General features: G+C 37.1%; 1 protein-coding gene across 1 annotated transcript in view; it reads left to right on the top strand.

Annotated features, from left to right (window-relative positions):
* Positions 1–16,617, top strand: part of LOC140482276 (voltage-gated inwardly rectifying potassium channel KCNH7) — a 464,373-nt gene that overhangs the window by 379,903 nt on the left and 67,853 nt on the right. The window contains exons 9-10 of the mRNA XM_072579472.1: positions 4,398–4,797; positions 8,674–8,873. Of these exons, the coding sequence (XP_072435573.1) occupies positions 4,398–4,797; positions 8,674–8,873 (600 nt within the window). The remainder of the gene's footprint in view (positions 1–4,397; positions 4,798–8,673; positions 8,874–16,617) is intronic.

The following is a 16,617-nucleotide window of genomic DNA, read 5'->3' as shown; positions in this document are numbered from 1 at the left end:
ACCAGTTGCAGAGATGTAACAGGAATGTGCTCACTATCATGTGCACCTGAATTTAATCTAGCTAACACAAGTCAGCAAGATGTCAGTAGCTGAGAGCACAGGAAGTAGCAATGGACAATGCTTCTTTCTTAGTTGCCAGAACATGGAGATTTCAGCATTACTACATGGACGGTCACAGTCCTCATTGGCTAAGTCCAGGATCCTTTCTTTGAAGGGAGAAAAGATCTGAATGTTGTGCATCCTACCATCTGTCTTGGCTTTCTCTGCCCTCTTTTGGGCTGATTTCTCCTGTGGGAGTGAAACAATGGACGGATTGAGTGGGATGAAGATGGCTAGCTAAACTTTAGAGCTGGTCCAGGTGGGGGAAAGGTGATGAGGTGTCCGGAGTAAATGAGTAGGAACTGCAGTTGCAATATAGGTTTTGTAAGGTTGGGATGTTTGGATGCATGAGAGTCAAAGATAAACGGTGTTGCATGTGATAATGAGAATGGTGAACAATGAGCCTTGGTGAGAGGTGGGGGACAATAACAGAAATAGAGTGAGTGCATGGTAACAGAAAGAATAAGAACATATCCTCACAGAGCAGAAACATTATTGACCTTCTTACAGTATTGCTGAGAATTCCTCAGGACCATAGATATGAAGCAGACTCAGGTAGCAACCTCACACCAGGCTGGAAGGGTCAGGTGTCATGGCCTCCTCTGCCAATTGGGTATAAAAGACTGTTCTCTTCTGCACCACCTCATCCAGCTGGACCTCCAGATTCCTATAGGAAATTTCCCTGTGTCTGATATACCTGTGCCAATGACAGGAATCTTGCAGCATTGCTCAGACTGCCAGCACTTGACCAGGTGGACAACTGCATTTTACAATACTGCACATATTTCTGCCTGCAGTAAGTAGGGATGATATGATGAGTGAAATCCCACTGAAGTGTGGTGCATAGCCAATAGGTGAATGTGGGAAGATGACATGAGATATCTTGTTTGGTCGCACAGAGTAAACTCTTTCGAGAAACTTGCCAAAATCAGGACTGAGAATTCTGGTAATATTCAACCCTTAGTCACTGAGAATGTAAACCTTAAATCTTAAATTTCTAGTAAAAGAAAGCATTATTTTATATTAATGTGATAATGTAACTCACAATATCATATTATAAGCTTCTAAATATTGTTTGTAGATCCCCTGGCTCACCAAGATGAGTGCACGTCATTTAGTTTGCCTGTAATGAAACAGAATTGATTAGTTACACTAACTAGTCAGAGGCGCCATGTTTTTGGATGACAACCCACCATCAAAAACATTGACAGGGAATGTAATGCAAACAATATCGACAGCCCACAGTCATTGAACTCTCCATAGATCATTGAATAGCTAGAGGCAGGTGTTTGACTTTTCAGTTATCAGTCCCTCTTGAATTCTTTCTCATGTTGATTATGCAACACTTACTGAAAGGATTTATCTCAAGAAAGAATTATGTACTTAAAAAGTTCAGAGAATCAGTTGTGATATGTACAATATTGTACTTGATTAAATGTGGATGAATTGAACATAACTCTTTTTGCCAAGAAAAATTGCGATGAAATTGTGAAAATGCTTTCATAGACATAAAACTTTATTTTTATTCTTTCATGAGATGTTAGCTTTATTGGCAAGGCCAGTATTTGTTGCCCATCCTTAATTGTCCTTGAGAAGGTGCTAGTGATACAGCAATTTGAACCATTGTAGTCTTTGTCATACATGGGCATGAACAACACTATTTAGGAAGGGAGTTCCAGGATATTAACCTCGTGACAGTGAAGGAATGCCGAGTCAGGATAATATGTATCTTTCAAGGGTACTTCTACTGTTGGTGTTTTCATGCATATGAGCTTTTGTCCTTCTAGAAGGGAGGTGTTATTGGTTTGGAAGATTCAGTTGAAAAAGCCCGTGGGAATGTTAGCAGTGTGTCTGGCAGATGGTGCATACTATGCCACTGTGCATCAATGATTGAAAGAGTGACTGATTAAGATGGTGAATGGGGTGCCAAACAAACAGTTTGCATTTTCCTGGTTTCTGTTGAGCTTCTTGAGCATTCCATCATATTCATTACTTGGGCCTTGTAGATGGACTCTTGTAGCCACAGTATTTGTAAGGCCAAATCAATTATATTTCTAGTTAATGGTAAGACACATGCCCCCCATCCCACCCCACCCCACCATCGAGGGAAGATGGTTATATCATCTCATGTTGGAGGTAATCATTACCTGGCATGTTTGTTATTTGAAACTTATAAGCCCTTCTGAATTCTGTAAAACCAGCAAAGAGATATTTTTGTTTAATTATTACTGCAAGAATTTTAACTCCACACATACTAAACTCAAAATATAACACATTCAAACAGTACCGAATATTTCCTATTTTATTTTTAAGGCAAAGGAGCAAGAATGTTACTCCTTGCCCCTGAAGAATTCTATCCATCATGGAAAAATTTTTTAACACGGATTAGATGTGCTCTTCTCAAGCAAAAGGTGAGAAAAGCAGCTTTTCAGTGCACATCTATGGGTACACTGAATAACTGACAGCTCCAAAATAATGCGCACAATAAGCATGAAGACACGTGAAACTAATCTTGCCAGATAATGATTGGGGCAAATGACAATCCTGCATAATATGAAAATATGCACCAGATGTAAACAGAATGATCAGATTGTGATTTCAATCAGTGTACAACACTGCTTTGATGCCATTGGTACCATTTTGAAGCTCAACAATCCAACTAATACCCTCTTTTAAACTCACCACTGTGCAATGGTGCCATTAGTTCTGTTTAAAAGAATTATTAACTGCTTAGTTGCTAGTTGATTTCTACAACCCCCACGTGCTCCAACCCATGCAATCATTATAATGTCCTCTCCTGATGCAAAGAACCAATGCATTAGCATTGCCCAGATGCAGAACCAATGAAATGATCAGGATGCATGTATAGCAGTCAATAGGTAGAAATTAGTTCCTGCAAACCCTCTGCATGTTTCTGAAGATTATCCAAAACCAAAGGGGTATGAAAGCAAGTAACAAGATACATGAAAGTGAAACACAAACTGAGAAGGATGAAGAAATTTAAGCAGTGAAACAATTACACAGTGCAGAATAACTTTAATGGGTTTTAAAGGCAATGATGATATCAAGGTAAATTAGTTTGAGAAAGATACCTGAATGACAGAGACTTATGTTTGAATAATGGACCTCCAAAGGAGCAACAAGGAAACATGATCAGATAAGTGAAAGGTACAGTCAAAAATGCCGAGGGACTCAAGATCAGTTGCACGTTTGCAAGTTCATTAACTGAAATAGGAACCCAGTGGAATTCAACAAGAACGATGGTGGTGGGAGAAGACACTTACACAAACTTCAGCCAATCTAGAGTATGATGAAGGTACTGAAACAGTGAAGAGAACATTAAAAATCCTTCCTTCCAGTGAAGTAAGTTCATAGATGCTTGTACAGCATTTGGGAGAGAACAACTTAAGCAGGCAATATTAGAGTGGTGCTGGAAAAACACAGCAGGTCAGGCAGCATCCGAGGAGCAGGAAAATTGAAGTTTCGGGCTTTTGTAGCACCACTCTAATCTTGACTCTAAACTCCAGCATCTGCAGTACCCACTTTTGCCTAGTTAAGCAGGCAATAGTCTAGCAATTGAAAACATAATCTTGAGTATAGAGCAAATGTGAAGCAAAAACCTCAACACAGATGGTTTCAAATATAGATCCCATGTTTCTCACTAGATTTAACCCAATTAAGACATTTGGGCAGCTACACGAATAGGAAAGGTTTAGAGGAAAATGGTTATATGCAGGCAAATTAAACTAGTTCAATTTAGGAAACCTGGTCGGCATAGATGAAGCAGGCTGAAGAATCTGTTTCCATGCAATATGATTCTATGACTGTTAGATTTGGGAAGTTGAATGAAATCTACATCAGAAAACTACAGTTTATAAATATGATGGAACATTTTTGTTTGTCAATAGACAAGCAATTGGTGATTAAGGATGTCAGGATATAAGTGATGCACGTTGACAGTGTTCGCATACTTGCAAAAGATATGGCTGATGGGAAGTACATAATATTTATTTATGATTGTCAAGATGTATAATGAAAATGAAATGAATTTTTTTTACCTCCTTATACTGGTTTTCCTACATAGTTGCTCAGAATTATCTTTCACCTTTTCAGCAATAAATATAACTAAGATTTTCGTTGTGAAAACGGGGTTTACTGTATTAAAAGTGTTGTGCTTTGTAACCATTTGCTGGGGGTCAGGCAGGTTGTCTTTTAGAAAATTAATGAACATAAACATCTAATTTAGAAAAAGCTGTGATCTCTTTTCTCCTTCACTGATAAATCTTCTGTTTTGACAGACAACAACACTGATTGGTCTTCTGAAGACAGCTCGCCTGCTGCGTCTGGTGAGGGTTGCCCGTAAATTAGATCGATACTCTGAATATGGGGCTGCAGTCCTGATGCTGCTTATGTGCATATTTGCCTTGATTGCACACTGGCTGGCTTGCATTTGGTACGCCATTGGGAATGTGGAGCGGCCGTACCTGGTACACAAAATTGGTTGGTTGGATTCTTTAGGACAGCAAATAGAAAAACGATATAATATCAGCGATGCTAGCTCTGGACCATCCATCAAGGACAAATATGTGACAGCACTCTACTTCACTTTCAGCAGTTTGACAAGTGTTGGTTTTGGGAATGTGTCCCCTAACACTAATTCGGAGAAAATCTTTTCCATCTGCGTCATGTTGATTGGCTGTAAGTGATCTTTACTCTCTGTACTAATTTTAATACTGAACAGTCTGAAAAAATGTCAGTTTCTTAAATGTGAATATCTACGGGTGATTTAGTTCTGTAACTTTGCTGAGTTCTTTCATAAGATATGTTTTGAACTGCAAGTTTTTTTTTATCTGGGATTGGTATCTGTACATGTACTGAATAAATAAGCTCTGAATTCAGAATTAAAACCCTGCCAATATTTTTAATAATGGGAAGGTAGTAGGAGATGGCCTCAAAGATAATAAATCCCTTCAACTGTTATTACAGCTCAATGATGTTCTAGTATTTGAAATGGCCCATGTAATGACAAGTAAACACCTGGAAATAATCTGAACCCAACCCTCTTATTGTGATCAGTTACTGGAGATATACGGTATTCAGTTATTATTCAATATTTTATTTTCCTAATGACACTGACATTTCTGGTAGCCCTGTATAAGATAACATGAGAAGAGTACATTTTAAAAGATTGAGCTAGTTTACCAGAAAAGGAGAATTTCTATATCTCAGTCCAGTTTATCATTTATTTCTTAATTATTTCTTATGTTTTTAGAATTGTATATCACAATATTTGTTCTAAGTTTATGCTTGTTGTAATATAAATGTATCTTACTACAAATCTTATTTACTCCACTGTGGTGCAACCAGGGTAAAGGCTTAGCAGCGGTGTTATGATATGTCAGCTCCAGTATGACTCTTGAGATCACTATGATGCTTCAAATTCCTATGGGTCATTGAAGCTGTCATCTTTACTAATGCTGGTGTGAACCTTTTGGTCTGTAAATGATGCAATGTGCACATAGCCAGCTCGCATTGGCTGCATAACCACATATGTGCAAAAATGTTTGTGATACATAATAATCCTATATGGGTGACTGCATTTCCTGTGGTCTGCTGATCTGAAGTGGTGGCTAGAACCCTAATTATGTCTGGGTGATGTTACTAAGTTGATATTCAATACATCTTTCTCAGTACAACTCCCTAGATATACTAAGGGCATAAGTTATGCTCATGAAAATGCTTCCTGTGATGATAAGCATATAATATAAATGATCTTGTACTAGAGAGTGGTGCTCCTCAGAAGGTTAAACTTTGAAAGTAAAATGTCTTTAGGTCAAACTAATCAATTGGATGATTCTACCTAACATGCAGGGCACAGGAAATAGAAATAAATTAAAATTGTCAAGCTTGGCTAACGATTATGATTGATTTAACTATGTTAATGGAAAATTGTCTGCTAAATGGGATTCCATAGTTCGAGATGTTCTAAGATTGGTGTTGCTATTATATCTATCATTGTTCTAGACTTTGGGATTTACAGGAAAATGTTCAAAATTAATACATTGATTTGACTCATTAATCACCTTCAAATATTAACTGCTCAGTTTTAAGCTCATTTCATATTTCCTGATTATATTATGCTAAACAAAACAAGATGCTTAGAGTCATAGAGTCACAGATTTGTACAGCATGGAAACAGACCCTTTAGTCCAACTAGTCCATGCCGACCAAATATCCTAAGTCAATCTAGTCCCACTTGCCAGCATTTGGCTGATATCCCTCTCACCCCTTCTTATTCATATACCCATCCATATGCCTTTTAAATGTTGTCATTGTACCAGCCTCCACCACTTCCTCTGGCTGCTTATTCTATACACGCCACTACTCTCTGCATGGAGAAGTTGCCCTTAGGTCCCTTTTAAACCTTTCTCCTTTCACCTTAAACTATGCCCCTAATCTTGGACTCCCTCACTTCAGGGAAAAAGACATTGGCAATCCATGCCCCCATGATTTTATAAGTTTCTACAAGGTCACCCCTCAGCCTCCGATATGCCAGGGAAAATAGCCCAGCCTATTCAGCTTCTCCCTATCGCGCAAACCCTCCAACCCTGGCAACATGCTTGTAAATCTTTTCTGAAGCCTTCACAATAGTGTTCCTAAAGCAGGGAGAGCAGAATTGCACACACTATACCAAAAGTGGCCTAACCAATGTCCTGCAGTCGCAACATGACTTCCCAACTCCCGTACTCAATGCACTGACCAATAAAGGCAAGCATACCGAACGCTTTCTTCACTATCCTATCTACCTGCGACTGCACAGATGAAGAGGAATTTCTTCTCTCAGAGGGTTGAGTGTCTTTGGAACTCCTTGCCACAGAGAGCTGTGGTGGCACAGTCCTTCTGTATATTTAATGCTGTGGCAGATTCCTGATCAGTCGGGAATCAAGGGCTACAGGAAAAGGTGAAGGAACATGGACGTGAGGAATGTCTGATCAACTACAATGTTATCAAATGGCGGAGCAGGCTCGAGGGGCAGAACAGCCTCCTTCTGTTCCTCTTTCGTATGGTCTGAACATTGGAAGGTATTTAAAAATAGCAAGGACTTAAAAGGAAGGAGAAGTTCCAGGATGAAGGGCAACTCTGTAGGTACATAAAAACATCTACAGGTCTTTTAACAGACAAATTATAAAAAAGCGTGTTGGTCCTCTAGATAGTGATTCTGGTGAATTAATCATGAATAAGAGTCAAGCAGCAGATGAACTGAACTGCTATTTTGTAACTATGTTTACAACAAGGAGTACAACTCACATCCCAGAAATAATTATAAATCAGAAGATAAAAGCGAGAAAGGATCTTTCAATATACATTTGATATACTTGTACTGCATTTATGCTTAAAGTAGAATAAATGTTACCCAACATCTTATTGCAGATCGTGTTTACTCTGCTGTGGTGCATGTATTGTGGTTTCCTGGCAGACGATAACATAGCATGGGCACTTGTATATAAAAGTACTGCATCTCAAATCCCAAGGCAGGTGATTTCCTAGACAGCTGGTTAAAGCCACTTTAAAGCATATTGGAATCGTCCAAGTTGACCGCAAGTCTTGAGGGGCTGGCAACAACTCTCCATTTCTTGTCAAGAATCCAAGCATTCCTCTTATACAGACAGTCCATAACCCTCCCTAAATGATACTACAAAAAATAAATCATTTAAACTATGCATGCAGCCTATATATGAACATATGAGTTAGGAGTCAGGGTAGCCTTATCTCCTCAAGCCTGAAATGTCATTTAATAAGATCGTGATCCAGTTCTGAAGAAGGGTCACTCGACCTGAAACATTAATTCTGATTTCTGTCCACAGATGCTGCCAGACCTGCTGAGCTTTTCCAGCAATTTCTGGCTTTGATTGTGTACATATTAAGATCATGGCTATTCTGATTGTAACTTCAACTCTGTATTCCTGTCTACCTTCAACATCCTTGCTTACCAAGAAACTATACATCTGTCTCAGAAATATTCATAGACTCTGCTTCCTTATTAGTGCCATTGCTTCTCTTTGATTGTTCTGTGCACCTAATAATAATGGGGAGTAAGTTAACTCAGTTGATTGGACAGCCAGTTTACAATATGGAGTAACACCAAAATTATGGGTTCAATTCCTGCACCATGAATGACTCTCTTTCTAAACTTCTCCCCTCACCTGAGGCATGGTGACTCTCAGGCTAAACCACCATCAGTCATCCTCTGTAACGAGAGAGTGGCCCTATGACGATTATAGTGATTGTATTTACAGATATTTCCACAGTGTGAGTCGAAAAGAAAATGCCAAAAGGTTGTGGCCTTTGTTTTTACAAACTCTGAGAAAACCATCATAGCATTATTTAATTCTATTTATAACATTTTATATTCTATCATCCAGAAAATTATCCAGTATATGTAATATACTTAAGAATAGTTATGGTTCAAGACATTCCAGAGTAATTTTGAAATTGATTTATTTAAGAGGTTCGATTTATTAAAATAAAGCTTTACTCACTTATCTGATTGATTCCATTTTTTTTCTTGATCAGCACTAATGTATGCCAGTATCTTTGGTAACGTATCAGCAATTATCCAGAGACTATATTCTGGAACAGCAAGATATCACATGCAAATGCTTCGAGTCAAGGAATTCATACGTTTTCATCAAATTCCAAATCCTCTCCGTCAGAGACTGGAGGAATACTTCCAACATGCCTGGACATATACAAACGGCATAGATATGAACATGGTACGTGCTACTGATCTCTTCATGTCTGAAATTCTTCTTGAGTAGGCACAAGTATGGTTGACAAAACCTGTAAGTTGTAGAACAGAGACATTGGAGGCAGTTAAGTGGTATCATTATACTTTCAAAAATATTAGAAGAGATATGGTGTTATGGACCAGGCCAGACTTCCTCAAAACATTTCAAGAAAGTAGCTCAGACCCTAACTTTGTTAGTTGTTTTAACCAGATGTAACACGAATATCCCAGGAGTGATGTAGCTGATCAAACCCCTTAGTTTTAAACAAAGCAGAATTTATTTACAAGATTATCAAATGAAACACAAACAAAAGAGAAAAAAATACCAAATAACTTAACGTATCCAAAAACCCAACAGATTATTTCAACTTAATGATGCTGCTCCCAATTCTTATAACAATCCCAGTAAACACCCCTTGACACAAGAGGTAAAATCAAACACATGGACTTACACGAGAGAAGTCAGAGAGAGAGGAGGATCAGGCTGAACCTGTTTCTTTGCATCCAGCAGCTTTTCCAACATTACTTAAACCCAAACCAAACCAGAGAAAAGCTGAGCTGGGAGAACTGGCCACTCTCCTTTCATTGTACGTGTTTGTTTTCAAAATACTTGAAAGCCAAATTCCTGAGGCAGTATCTGTTTGCTGTAATCAAACTGGCCCTGAAGCGCTTCAACTTAGACTTTTCAGAGTCTGTGTCTTTCACGACCTCTCTTAAAAAAATTACCACGGACAACATAACCTTGTTAAAGGAGTAGCTTCATCATAATGGAAACTAGCTACTGCTATTAACTATTTAACCTGGCACAGTTGATAAATTAAAATTCTGCAACTGAGAATAAATTGAGTAAAAGCATTTTTTAAAATTGTGATTTGAGTTCAAAGCAAATATATACATAGAAATTATAATTAGGAATACTCATTTGAATTCTGATTTTTTTAAAAAAATAGTCGATACCAGTTCCTTATTGGCTAAATATTAATGAACTTCAGGCTATGTTCAATATGCACATTTTATTGAACTGCTTTGGAAAGTAGCTTTGAGTGATCCAATCAAAAATCTGCCAGTACTGTAAGGTAGAAAAGATGGTTTCCTGACCAAATCGGACATACCTGTACAACACTATCAGTACAATTGGTATTTAAAGATTCAGTGAAGTGGTGACATGTCTAAATGTCATTGAACTCATTGAACCCAGCATGGCAGAACCCCAGGCCAATATTCTAGGTACATGGGGTTTGAATCCCACCAAGTCAGTTGGTGCAATTTGAACTCAATAAAAAAAACCTGGAATTAAAAAAATACTTAATGGTGACCATGCAACCGTTTTCAACTGGCATTAAAAGAAAATCTATCTGGTTCAATCCTGTCCTTTAGGAGAGGAAATCTGACATCTTTAGCTGGTCTGGCCTGCTTTGTCTCCAGACCCAAGCCAATGTGGATGATTCTTCACTAATCTCTGGGCAAATTAGGAATGGTTAATAATAAATGCAGGCCTCGCTAGCAACACCCTAATCCCATGAATATATTTTAAAATTGTAAATTTAAGCAGAATGAAAATGCTGGTGACATTAAGTTCTCATTGCCAATAGAAACAGTCTAGTGTGTAGACATCTGCCAACAAATAACTAGTAGTATGGCACTTAACACTATTTAAAGTGTAATAAGTTTTTATATATTGGTGATTGGATACCTGATAGTTTAAGGATAATTTTATAAATATATCAAGTTGCTTTTCAGTTCTATTGCTAATAATATGTGGGACATACAAATGCTTTTAAATTTTGTAACCACCTCATATTTTTCATAAGTTGATGAGAGAATCCAGTATAGTTTTGGAACAGCACCATTGCATGAAAACTGTGCCTTTGCATCCCCCTTCCTATTAGCTGGAAAGCACATATACTACAGTTACTATTGTTTTGTTTCTGGACAAGTTTTTGGTTTGACAAGATTACTTTGTCAAACACATCTTATTTTTAAAAATTTGCACTGAATGGTCAATCAGTTGACAAAATTTACATTCTTTCTATTTAAACAATAACACTTTAAGCCAAAGTAAACAACAAAGCTCCTAGACTGTGGCATTAACACTTGAGTTGAATTGCCACTGCATATTATTTGTAAGGCTTTGGTAACATCATTAAGAGAAATAGTGCTGCAATCCACTTAAACACAACTGTTAATTTACTTTTGTGTGGAAATATTATATGTATTTCATACAACCATGTTGTAACAAACATACATTTCAAATGTCAAATTTGTGTGGAGTTTTCAATCTCAATGGATCAATCAGTGTGCTTTTACATCTGCTCAAATGCATTCATGCACAAACATTTCCATTCTTAAATTCTTGAATATCACTTGCAAAAATGCTAAAAGGTATTTCCTCTTAGTCTGAATAGGAATGCTCTTGGTCTTTCAAACTATATAACAAATCATTCATCATGTCTGAAGTCCTATTCTTAAGATGTATCAATGTAAAAACAGAACCAATATTTAATTGTTTGTTGTATTTACAAAAGCTTATCTCTTCCTTATCTGCTTCACTCCTCAATACTTGGAATAACTCAACCCTCTGGTAAGAACAGGAGGTATATGTTATTATTGTTTACAAATATAAAAACATTATTGTTCTTTTTGCAGCTTACTAAACTGTTTTGATGCTTTCTAAATTTAAATTGTGAGATTTCTGCATGACCCCATAGTTAGGTAATGAATTATAAAAAAAAGGGATAAGGTGAATTATGGGAATAAAGTAAAAGACATGGATAAGAAAAGCAAATTGCAACTTTTTTTATGCAAGTCAACAATTCGTTGTAATTTGATTAAAAGTCAGTGTCTCACAGTACCCATGTCTTTGCTTACTTCCATATGCACGTGGTTTGCATTGCACTGTTTTTTCTTGTGAACATTTTTATTTTGTGACAATTTATGATGTGAACAAGTTACCTTGTTTTGTTATTCTGATTTACTTTTTATGTCTGAATATTTTAAGTTGAAAGTATATACACGACAGCAGTACACATATTAACTGCACTTTTCTAGCCTCCGAACTATTCCACAATTGTCAAATTTGCATGTTTTTAAGAAAACTGCTATTGCATGACATCCTCAAACACAATTATCATAAAAATGTGACAATGCTCATTGAAAGAAGAGTAGGGAAATCCATATTACATATTTGTGCTCTCGAGAGTAGTCTCTATGAGAGTCAGTGAATGTGTGGTGTTATGTTTTAATAGTACTAGATGATAGGTTGGTGAAAAAAAGTTACATTTAAATGAAGGAAAGAAGTAGCATTTTCTCCATTTCTAGTCAAAAGCATGCTATTAAGATTTCTCTTTTGAGTTACAGTATGCTATGAAAAGAATTGTATTGTACTTTTATAATTAATTACAATATCAGGTTTTGAGAATGATGCTTTAAAAGATATATACAGCATATTTTTTTATAGCCTTTAAATGTTCTAGTTAAGGGACAAATAACACTTCATTATGTGTCCCTCTACTGAGCACATTGGTTTGGATTTGTGGTCAGCATTAAGCATATCGATACCCAAAACCTTCTCACTGGCTTTTGAGTGACAATTTATGAGGCAGATTTTTGTGATTTGTTCCTGGCAGATTTGCCATCAGAGGCCATGGAAAATGTCATCATTTCCAGACAGCAAGAGGAAGTTAGAATGTATAGGAGATGCAGCAGGTAAACAGGAAGCCTCAGGCAATAAAGGGGTGGGTAGATTTCCTGAATAGTTCCCATCTTCTACAGAGATCCACCCACACAAGATTCACCCTCCCAAGATCTGTCCCTCTCATATCCTGACCTGAGCTCCCCAACCCCACACTCTCAACCACCTTCACTAGCACCTTTTATCTTGGCCCCACCAAAAATGCCATCCTCAACATTTCCATTATCCAACTCTTGTCATCTGGCTTCTGGCTCTTCTTCCGGGGATGGATGCAAACCCAGCAATGATCACCGCTTTAGGTGGCGCTGCTGAAGCCAAAAGCTTGCCAATCAGATTGAACATAAGTCCAGAAGAAATAGAAGTAGGTAATTCGACCCTCAAGCCTGGTCCGCCATTCAAAAGGATCATGGCTGGATCTGACATTCCTCACATCCACTTTCCTGCCCATTCCCCATAACCATTCATTCCTCGAGTGATCAAGAATTGATATATTTTAACCTTAAATATACCTGAGCACCCTGCTCCCACAGCTCTCTGTGGCAAGATTCACAACTCTTTGAGAGTAGAAATTCCTCCTCATCTCAGTCTTAAATTGGTGCCCCTTTGTTTTGAAAATTTATCCTCCAGTCCTAGACTGTCCCATGAGTGGAAACCTTCTCTTTGCATTTACCTTGTCAAACGTCTTTTAAAAATCCTGTATGTTTCAATTAGATCACCTCTGATTCTTCTATATTTTAGTGAGTAGAGTCCCAAACTGTTTAAACATTGCTTATAAAACATCCCCTCCATACTAACGATCATCCCAATGACCCTTCTCTGAACTGTTGCCAAGTAAATTATATTTTTCCTTAAATAAGGGGTCCAAAACTGCTGACAGTACTCTGGATGTGATATCACCAGCTCCTTGTAGAATTACAATAAGACTTCTGTATTCTTATATTCCAACTTCCTTGAAATAAGAGGCCAACATTCCATTAACTTTCCTGATATCTGCTGCAACGGTGTGCCAGCTTTTTGGGTTTCGTGCACAATTACCCTCAAGTCCCTTTTTGTTTCAGCTTTTGCATTTTTTTTCCTTTTTAAATAACATTCTTATCTTTTGTTCTCTCTTCCAAAATGAACAACTTCACATTTTCCCATATAATACTGTACTTGCTAATTTTTTGCCCACTTACATAACCTGTTAATAGTGAGAAGTGTCTCAAAGGAGTCTTATTTCTCTGTATTGACTGGCTGTAGGGTGTCCCACTGGAAAGTAGGCAAGCTTAAGAGTGACATTTTTGGCAGCAAGGAAGGGGACACAGCCAACTGCAAATTCTATCTTACAATATTTTCAGATCCTTTTCAGCATGCCATTCTCTACGAAGTATCTGTAGTGCATCAGCAAGGCAAGCACTGACAATATGCCCCTTCAATAATCAGCTTGCACAAGTTTCAGTGAGATGTGTAGAAATATGAATTTGAATAATTAAATGTAAATCCATTAACATGAGACAAAAGAGAAAGAAATATCAGGTTAAGAGAATTAAAGGGAAAGATAATACATTCCCAATATAATTTTACATATAACAAATATAACACATAATATATTTTTAGAGTAATTTCAATAATAATTCAAACCTAAAGGAATGGCATTCCTTACTTATAAAAGTTCTTTGCCAGTGTGTTTTTTTTTAAGATTTCCTGTTACAAATGTTATGGACTAGGCCAGACCACTCAAAACATCTTTAAGCAGGCAGCCCAGACCATGACCTTGCAATTTGTTTTGGTAAGTGTGCAGGGAAAAATACCCAGGTAAAGTTGGTGAGGTTGACTACCAGGTTTAAAACAACCAAAAAATTTGTTCACAAAATTGCACAATGAAACAAGAAGAACAGGATAAAGAACCCGTACAGAACTCAGTCTATCCAAACTAGACTTAAATATGTTGTTCTGAATATACACAACAGTCCCAATAAGCAAACCCCCTTTAAAACACAGTACAAAAAGGGGTCAGATGCTTACAGGTTGAAGTTAGAAGGGCAGAAGAGAGAGCTTCCACTCAGCTCAATGTTGAACTCCCAACCAGTTCTGGACTGAACTAAACTGCTCAGCTCAGCAAGAGAGCAGACCACTCCCCTTTCATTCTACAGGTCATTTCTAAAACATGATCACTTTGGCCTGAAGTCTCATCTGTTTGCATATAAACAAAAGGCCTCTCAAAATCCTTTTCATCGCTGTACCAAAGTAGACTAATCAGAGCCTGGCCTGGTTTATTGCCCCTCTGAAAAAAATCAAAGACAGAGTATCCTTGAACCAAGGAACAGCTTTTATTAAAAAAAAAGACTACCTTTGTGACCAGAAATCCAGGGCAATATTTTATTCTTTATGCCATTAGCATGAAGCCCAAGAGACAGATGGTCTATGAGTAAACAAAGATAGCAGAGTACAAAAGAGTAGGAAACCGTATTGCCATGAGATAATCTGAGTGTGCAATTGTTATTTATAGTGTTTTGGTTGACTATTTTTATGTTGCTTTCTCTTTCTTTTCATTTTTAATCTTGACAAAACCTGCGGCAAGGAGCTTTCAGTCGTCCACTTCCTTTTTTAAAAAAAAATCTGTTTTAAACCAAGCTGTGAAATTATATGTTCAGACATTTTCTGGTTAATGAAATTCATTTATGTATTCTCCTTTCTTGGCATAACTGTCCAGTTTCTCTGAACATAGAATGTGATTTTTTTAACGATGGAGAAGTAAGGGATTTACTGATTAATCTGATCAATACAAGCAGTTATCTAATATTAACCATGCCAGCAAAATGAATGCGTCCTCTACATTTTGTAAGGATGGAGGCCCCAGTGGGTCCCTTTTAAGTAGTTGACAAAGAGAATACACTTGACTATTGCCTCCATTTAAGCAAAAGCAAGTCGGTTGCATTCTTGGTGAAACAACCTTTAAGGTCTCTCCAAAATTTCTCACAACCTCAAAATAATCTATATTGATCAGAATTAGCCTCTCATAAAGTAGAGTTTTACCGGAGCCATATTGGTGATTAAATGTCCTACCATTGATTTCTGTCTTTTTCATCACAGTACAAAGTATAAGTAAACTTTTTATGTCATGCTGGACATTTCCTCCATTGTGTTAAATAAACTGCATTCTATTATGTTTCAGTTAGAGCCAATTTTTAAAAGTTACTTTCTACAAATCCAACTACGATTTAGTTCTGCCAAATATTGAATTTCAGTCAGCAGTACTGACTAATTTAATCCTTGAAGCTGACATTTCAGCTTTGACACACATTTGATCTGATCATCTCAACTAACACTTGGCCATGAAAGAAGAACAGAAGTGATCGCCACTGATTGAGCCCTTTGTCAACAGTGCAATTTCCTCACTCCCACAATGTTCTGCTTTAGAATTTACAGAAGCTTACAGTGCCATAAATACCTTCACGTAAACTAGCAATGACAATGCTTCCAGCTAAGAAAATGTTGCCCTCATTTTTCAGAGCTAAGTAAATTTTCAGCAGTCTTTATTTTACACAATGAACTTATCAAGTTGAATCTTTTGTGAATGAAAGAGGTTAATATTTTTATTCCATGCATAACACAGTGCAACAGTGTAAATAGTTACTGTATTAGTTCATGCATGAAATGATGTGAATAGTAGAACACAGTTTATAATTTTGTGACCTATTTGTCCTCATGCAAACTGTTCTATTCTTTTCCTTGAGCAGTCCTAATCTAACATATACCCTTAGATGTGTTCGGAAGACAGAAACTTTGGTGGCACAGTAAATTTACACAAATGGAAAGTCAAATTTATGTTGTCATTTTGCTCTGAGGAAAAAGAACATATTGTTTGCAGAACAAAGTGTATTTTTACATTGATTCAAACACACTACTGCTTAATGGGGAAGAACAACTTGTACAGAACCTTGTATTCTTTCCAAGTATATTTATAACTATTTTGATTGTTGGTGCAGTTTTTCCATAAATTGACATTTCAGTAACACATAAACACAAAAAATCAGAAACACATTAATTTCTAACTTCC

The sequence above is a fragment of the Chiloscyllium punctatum genome, chromosome 10, assembly GCF_047496795.1.
Source record: "Chiloscyllium punctatum isolate Juve2018m chromosome 10, sChiPun1.3, whole genome shotgun sequence".
NCBI classification, from domain to species: domain Eukaryota; kingdom Metazoa; phylum Chordata; class Chondrichthyes; order Orectolobiformes; family Hemiscylliidae; genus Chiloscyllium; species Chiloscyllium punctatum.
This window is presented reverse-complemented; position numbering and strand designations above follow the sequence as displayed.